The 7755-nt window shown below is 45.0% G+C and overlaps 1 protein-coding gene across 1 annotated transcript; it reads right to left on the minus strand.

Annotated features, from left to right (window-relative positions):
• Positions 1 to 3026: 3026 nt before the first annotated feature.
• LOC120050512 (E3 ubiquitin-protein ligase TRIM63-like) lies at positions 3027 to 4715 on the minus strand. The gene has a single exon (XM_038997102.1). The coding sequence runs from the start codon at positions 4665 to 4667 to the stop codon at positions 3606 to 3608; it is 1062 nt and encodes a 353-aa protein (XP_038853030.1). The 5' UTR covers positions 4668 to 4715; the 3' UTR covers positions 3027 to 3605.
• Positions 4716 to 7755: the final 3040 nt, after the last annotated feature.

The raw sequence follows: 7755 nt of genomic DNA on the forward strand, positions 1-7755 counted from the left end.
TGACACCTATAGGCTTCATACAGCTATAAGCATTGCACACGTTGGCAGGCTTCCATAGGTCTATTACTGACCACCTGGATCTTGCAGAATGCCAAGAATACACCACCTATCATCTCAAATATACTTATCATCTCAGATCATGTCAATGCTACTTTGACAGGTTATGGTGTACAATTCCAGCTGATCTAAATTCCATACAGTCAGTTCACATTCACACTCTGCCTGGGCTGAGTAGTCTAAAGAGTAGAAGCTTGAAGACAGGTGTGTGAAGTTTTTTTTTGCAGAGTCAGGAAACGCAGAAGTCGCCTTCGTCATGTCTAGCTTGTTTTACAGTAGACTACCGTCTAATATGGTAGTACAGTATGGGTTGTTTTACAGTAACCTACCGTCTAATACAGTATGGGTTGTTTTACGGTAACCTACCATCTAGTACAGTACTGGTTGTTTTACGGTAGCCTACTGTCTAATATGAGAGTAAAGCATGGGTTATTTTACAGTAGCCTACATATGATACGCTATTACAGTATGGGTTGCTTTACAGTAGCCTACCACCTAATACGGAAGACAGTATGGGTTGTTTTACAGTAGCCTACTGTCTAATACAGTAGAACAGTATGGGTTGTTTTACAGTAGTCTACTGTATAATACGGCAATACAGTATGGGTTGTTTTACAGTAGCTTACCATCTAATATGGTAAAACAGTATGGGTTGTTTTACAGTAGTCTACCGTCTAATACGGTAGGACAGTATGTCTTTTTTTTTACAGTAGCCTACCGTCAAATATGGCAGTATGGATTGTTTTACAGAAGCCTACCATCTAATATGGTAGGACAGTATGGGTTGTTTTACAGTAGCCTAACATCTAATACAGTAGGACAGTATGGGTTGGTTTACAGTAGCCTACCGTCTAATACAGTAGGACATTATGGGTTGTTTAACAGTAGCCTAATGTCTAATATGGCAGTACAGTATGGGTTGTTTTACAGTAGTCTGCAGTCTAATACGGTAGGACAGTATGGGTTGTTTTACAGTAGCCTGCAGTCTAATACGGTAGAACAGTATGGGTTGTTTTACAGTAGCCTACAGTCTAATACGGTAGAACAGTATGGGTTGTTTTACAGTAGCCTGCAGTCTAATACGGTAGGACAGTATGGGTTGTTTTACAGTAGCCTGCAGTCTAATACAGTAGGACAGTATGGGTTGTTTTACAGTAGCTTACCTTTCCTGTGTCTCATTCTAGTACAGAACTAACTGTATATAGTCTCTGGGGACAGACATTTAACATAAACTGCTAGCCAGTGGCAACACACTAAATATTTGGTTTCCCTACATAACAGGGTGTGCCTCCAGGCTCGGTAGCTGCACGGTAGAGTCGAGTGGTGGTGGCGGTGGGGTTTCTGGGCTCTGGCTACATTGGCTGGTACTGTACAGTAACTACAGTGAGTGGTGGTGGGGTTTCTGTGCTCTCTCAGTGAGTGCAGCCTGACAGCCTGTTGACTGTCTTTATCAGTTCTTCACCAGCACCATGTGGTCAGTGAGAGGCTGAGAGCAGTCAGATGGATGGCTCCAGAGCAGAGGGCAGTCAGGTCGTTCCCATAAAGATACAGGCCTACCAACGTCAGAGAAATGAACTCTAGTTCCACTAGAGATGGTGATACAGGCTTTGGTTCCACACAGTTTCACTGCTGTTGAAGTTGATGTAAGCTACGTACATAAAAGGGTCGTTCCATTTGATTTCAATCACTTTTTGACTGCAACCTTTTTGATTTGAACTAAATTTTCTTTACATATTTGCAATTTTCGGACCTGAATGCCAAAGCATTTAGGAGATAGAGGTGCTCAAAGTTGACCCATGTTGCATACTACACCCTGCCATGAGACATCCATGTCTTCATCACTGGAAAATATAAACCGTTGAGTTTAATATCATTTAAAAGCTTACAAACAGGGTTGTCAAAATATTTAATCATTTTCTTAAAAAAAAATGTTTTATGAAAATGATTTTTCCTTTAACATCAAATATCTAAAAACACGTAAACTCAGATTCTTTTCATTTTCGCATATGTTGTAGCTTAGATCCTATTTTACGTCATCTGATGTTTGTGTTGCTCCCGTCATCGGTTGAGACACAGTATAGAATACAGACATGGATGTCTCATGGTAGGGTGGCATCTGCAAAATGGCTCAACTTCAAGCACCTTTATCTCCTAAATGTTTATCTGCTTCAGAAAGTCACTTTCTGACCACTTCTAACATGGGTAAATATGTATGGGAAGTTACATCCAAAACTAAAGGGCTGTGGTCAAAAAGGGATTGAAATCAAATGGAACGACCCGTAAGTCTATCCACAGGCTGGGAATTGTACTGTAGAGACATGTGTCGTTGGTATTGAATGGCGAATGGATTAAACATAGCCTATCATTTGAAGTCATCGTTTTATAGACGATCTGCAGAAGAGGATCCACAGTGATAACGGATTACAGTACATTGCTTCGAAACCACAAACATCTGCTATTGACTCAGTGCATTGTCATCGCACTAGTATGCATAGCACGTACCAAAGGATTCATGTGACCAGCTTAACATTTACGTTGTCCATCAGAAATAACCCCCGGTCAAAGTGGCCTCGACTCGCAGACCGTTTTTGTAAAGTGCTGCTGCTACCCCTTTTTTTCCCATTCATGTCCGATAATGGTATCAGGCTTGACCTCTGACCAGTAGGCATACCAGACAGAGTCAGACAGCAACTGGAATGATCAAGACAAGTGGAGAAGAGGCTAGGTCAGGGAGGGAAACATGAGACCCCCCCACTCCTCTACCCACCCTGCTACACTGATCTATTCCAGACCTTTAAGGCCCTTCACCACCTCTCCCATTCTAGCCCTGTAAAAATAGACCCTCTTTTTCACTAGCAAGAACACTAAGTAAGGCTATAGTCTAAATTCATGAGGCATGTAAATGTGTAGCGCTAAATAAAGCACTGCTCGTCAGTGAGGTGTGTGGGACATTGACAGGACGAGACAAGTATTTCCGCAACACTTTATTTCTTTAAAGTGTCAATTACATTAGAAATATTACAGTTGTGTTAAAAAACAACACCAAGTGAATGAAGTGCATTTTGCAGCAATTCAAGTTTTCAATAGTTTGACAGACAATGATATATTATACACAACATGAATAATGCTTTGCTAGATTTTTTAGATTTTTTCAATCTAGTCTAGACTTGAGCAATGTACATTATGTGAAAAGCACTCAAGTGTAAACTTAGTTATTTCCATGAGATATCTATTTCAGGAGATATCAAAAAACAGTACCGTATAAACACGTAGAAATACAAAAGTATAAAAAAAGAAAAAGTCTGAACAAAAGGTTGCATTTTGTTAGTGAAAAAAACTACTTTTCAGAATTGCACTTTCCACCTTAGCTCTAAATTGTGTATTCACCACAGTGAATATCCTCGTTCTAACTAGTTGATAAATAACTAGTTAGTCTTTCTAAAAAGCAGCTTGTTCATCAAACCAATCCTTATCCTCAACTCCTCAACTGCAATAATACAGTACTTCTAATACAGTCTTAGTTCGAGTTTTTACTATTCCTCCTCTTCTTACTCCTCTTCTTCTTCCTCCTCCTCCTCTTCTTCCTCTGTCACCACATCATCATCATCATCCCCCAGTCCAAAGCCCATTTGGTACAAGATGACCTCCACGTCTTCTGTGCACAGTGTAAGGTGCTCCATGTTCTCGAACCCAGGCTCGGGCCTCTCTAATTTGGAGCCTTTAGCTGCCTCTTTGGCCTGCGCGATCAGCTCCTTCCCACTAATCAGGAACTCGGCTGCATTGCCCTTCTCCATGGTCTGGGCCGCCTTCTCCTTTAGGTTGATACTAGCCTGGAGCTGCTCCGTGTACCTCTCCACCAGGGACCTCAGCAACCCCAGCTTCCTCTCCTCCTCCTGGGTGATCTTTTCCAGGAGCTGGCCCTTACGTTCCTCCAGGATGGCATAGAGCAAGTCGAAGCTCTCCCCCAGACGTCTCTTCTGAAGCTGGCTGTTCTCCTCGATGCTCTTGCATGTGTCCTCCATCTGAGCCATCACGGCCTGGACACAGCTGTTACCCGCCGCAAGGAGATCTACGGCGTTCCGCAGCTCGGCCTTCTGGGTATCGTAGATGCTCTGCAGGGGTGACACTTCACAGTCCTTGTGCTGGCCGAACACTTTGCACATGGAGCAGGTGGGCGTCTGGCAGGTCACACAGTAAATATTGATGCGCTCGTCCTCGTGCTCCGTACACATGGGCTCCTTGGTGTCTTTGTCCTTCAGCGGTGGGTCTGCAACGTTACCTCCTACTTCTCTGACGCCGCTCTCCGGCTGCTGCTTGTAGATATCAATGATGTTCTCCACCAGCAGGTTCCTCTGCAGGCCGTAGACGCCGTGGCGGTCCAGGACGACCTCGAAGCGGCAGGTGGGGCAGCGGAAGATGCCCCCGGAGTAGTGGTAAGGGTTGCGGGAGTCGTAGAGGTCGCTGGCGCAGCCGCGGCACAGGTTGTGTTGGCAGGGCAGGATGACTACGGGCTTCTGGAACATCTCCAGGCAGATGGGGCAGCTCAGCTGGCTCTCCAGGCTCTCCCTGGGGCTGGGCTGGTGCGTCACCTGGCCGGTCTGGATATCCATCTGGATAGATGGGTTTCTCTGTTCTCACAAGGTATAAGTCCTTCAAGTTCTGAGTGGGTGGCCTAGGCGCTTCCTCTTAGGTGGTGTGGCTCTTTCTCTGTGTCTGTCTCTCCTTCTATTGCAGTCTGGTATAGTGACTGCTTTCTCCACTTGGTTTATTTTGATCTAGCCACTCTCCGGCCACAGCTGACGATTTATACCGCTGGGCTGGCCGTGACACCCGAGCCTCCACGCGGTCTGAGGCACCGGTCCCACCCTTTGCTTGTTTGCAAGGCTCAATTCTGAGATAATTAACCCCTTCTGGCCCCGGCACATGCTTAGCAACACCCACCGTCCCGCCCTCCCCTCTCTCTCTTTCTGTGGGAGGGGCTAAATCAAATAGACAGCTGGCCAAACAACCTCCTTGTGACAGGGTAAGGTCCCGCCAATAACAACATGTCTCGTCACCCACCACACCACAAGACACGACGATGGTCATTCACATCTGTTTACATCTTTGATTGACCCCTTTTGGCCTCTGCAGAAATAGGTCACACGTAATGCATATCCCTTCTCATAGCCAGACATTAGGTATGTTATAAATTAATCTCTCGTGGACAGACTACGTAAACATAAATCAAGCATCTGACCAAATGATGGAAGATTTTAGTTTCTGGGTTAACGGAGATTAGCGATAACATAAACATGTCCACATTCTGGCGTTATACAGAGAAATTGTAAACATGCTGGTTTCCTTGAAGATGCTCTAGCAGACTGTAAATATAATCCATGGCTGACAGAAAGAAATGCAGATTTGACAGAGTAAACAACGTAGAAATAGAATGAACACAAGTTGTAAAATCCACATAGTTTGTAATAGAGCCGGTAGAATGTGCCATATTGCTCTACTATATGTCTACAGAGAAGAGTGACTGAGCTGGTAGTACACACTATAGAAATCGAATGACATGTCCTATCCTCTGCCATGTTCCCCTCCCCCCTCTTCCTTTACCCTGTACCCCTGCATAGCCTAAAAGACAGATTGTGTGTGTGTGTTGCACAACTCTGGAAAGTTTGGGGGTTGTAAACATGAAGTTATGTGCCCTCATTGACACCCCAGCAGGACACGGTCGACCCAGCCCGGGCGACCACAGCAGCTTGTGCAACACTGTCACACACCACAACACAGTACATCCATGGTACTCATTGTGCCGCTCTGAAAACCAGCAACAACAAAATAACAGGTGTTGTACACAGGAGGGGTGTACTCATGCACATGGGCTTAGTTGCAGGGGTGGTATCCCAAATATTTCCACCGTGGAGGGGTGTTGTCAGGTTGTGACACGTTGGAGGTGTAGGGGGACTTTAGCCACGTGGGTGTAATCATGTCAACATGCTGGATATGGCTTAGAGAAGGAGATGGGGCCTATCGTCTGTAGTTTAGGACAGACACACAGTATACTGACTGTCATCTCTACCTGCACTGGTTCACAGGTACTGTAGTTTAGGACAGACACACAGTATACTGACTGTCATCTCCACCTGCACTGGTTCACAGGTACTGTAGTTTAGGACAGACACAGTATATTGACTGTCATCTCTACCTGCACTGGTTCACAGGTACTGTAGTTTAGGACAGACACAGTATACTGACTGTCATCTCTACCTGCACTGGTTCACAGGTACTGTAGTTTAGGACAGACACAGTATATTGACTGTCATCTCTACCTGCACTGGTTCACAGGTACTGTAGTTTAGGACAGTCACACAGTATATTGACTGTCATCTCTACCTGCACTGGTTCACAGGTACTGTAGTTTAGGACAGACACACAGTATACTGACTGTCATCTCTACCTGCACTGGTTCACAGGTACTGTAGTTTAGGACAGACACAGTATACTGACTGTCATCTCTACCTGCACTGGTTCACAGGTACTGTAGTTTAGGACAGACACAGTATATTGACTGTCATCTCTACCTGCACTGGTTCACAGGTACTGTAGTTTAGGACAGTCACACAGTATACTGACTGTCATCTCTACCTGCACTGGTTCACAGGTACTGTAGTTTAGGACAGTCACACAGTATACTGACTGTCATCTCCACCTGCACTGGTTCACAGGTACTGTAGTTTAGGACAGTCACACAGTATACTGACTGTCATCTCTACCTGCACTGGTTCACAGGTACTGTAGTTTAGGACAGTCACACAGTATACTGACTGTCATCTCTACCTGCACTGGTTCACAGGTACTGTAGTTTAGGACAGACACACAGTATACTGACTGTCATCTCTACCTGCACTGGTTCACAGGTACTGTAGTTTAGGACAGTCACACAGTATATTGACTGTCATCTCTACCTGCACTGGTTCACAGGTACTGTAGTTTAGGACAGACACAAAGTATACTGACTGTCATCTCTACCTGCACTGGTTCACAGGTACTGTAGTTTAGGACAGACACAGTATACTGACTGTCATCTCTACCTGCACTGGTTCACAGGTACTGTAGTTTAGGACAGACACAGTATATTGACTGTCATCTCTACCTGCACTGGTTCACAGGTACTGTAGTTTAGGACAGTCACACAGTATACTGACTGTCATCTCTACCTGCACTGGTTCACAGGTACTGTAGTTTAGGACAGTCACACAGTATACTGACTGTCATCTCCACCTGCACTGGTTCACAGGTACTGTAGTTTAGGACAGTCACACAGTATACTGACTGTCATCTCTACCTGCACTGGTTCACAGGTACTGTAGTTTAGGACAGTCACACAGTATACTGACTGTCATCTCTACCTGCACTGGTTCACAGGTACTGTAGTTTAGGACAGACACACAGTATACTGACTGTCATCTCTACCTGCACTGGTTCACAGGTACTGTAGTTTAGGACAGTCACACAGTATACTGACTGTCATCTCCACCTGCACTGGTTCACAGGTACTGTAGTTTAGGACAGTCACACAGTATACTGACTGTCATCTCCACCTGCACTGGTTCACAGGTACTGTAGTTTAGGACAGACACACAGTATACTGACTGTCATCTCTACCTGCACTGGTTCACAGGTACTGTAGTTTAGGACAGACACACAGTA

This window comes from Salvelinus namaycush, chromosome 7, assembly GCF_016432855.1.
Source record: "Salvelinus namaycush isolate Seneca chromosome 7, SaNama_1.0, whole genome shotgun sequence".
Lineage (NCBI taxonomy): Eukaryota > Metazoa > Chordata > Actinopteri > Salmoniformes > Salmonidae > Salvelinus > Salvelinus namaycush.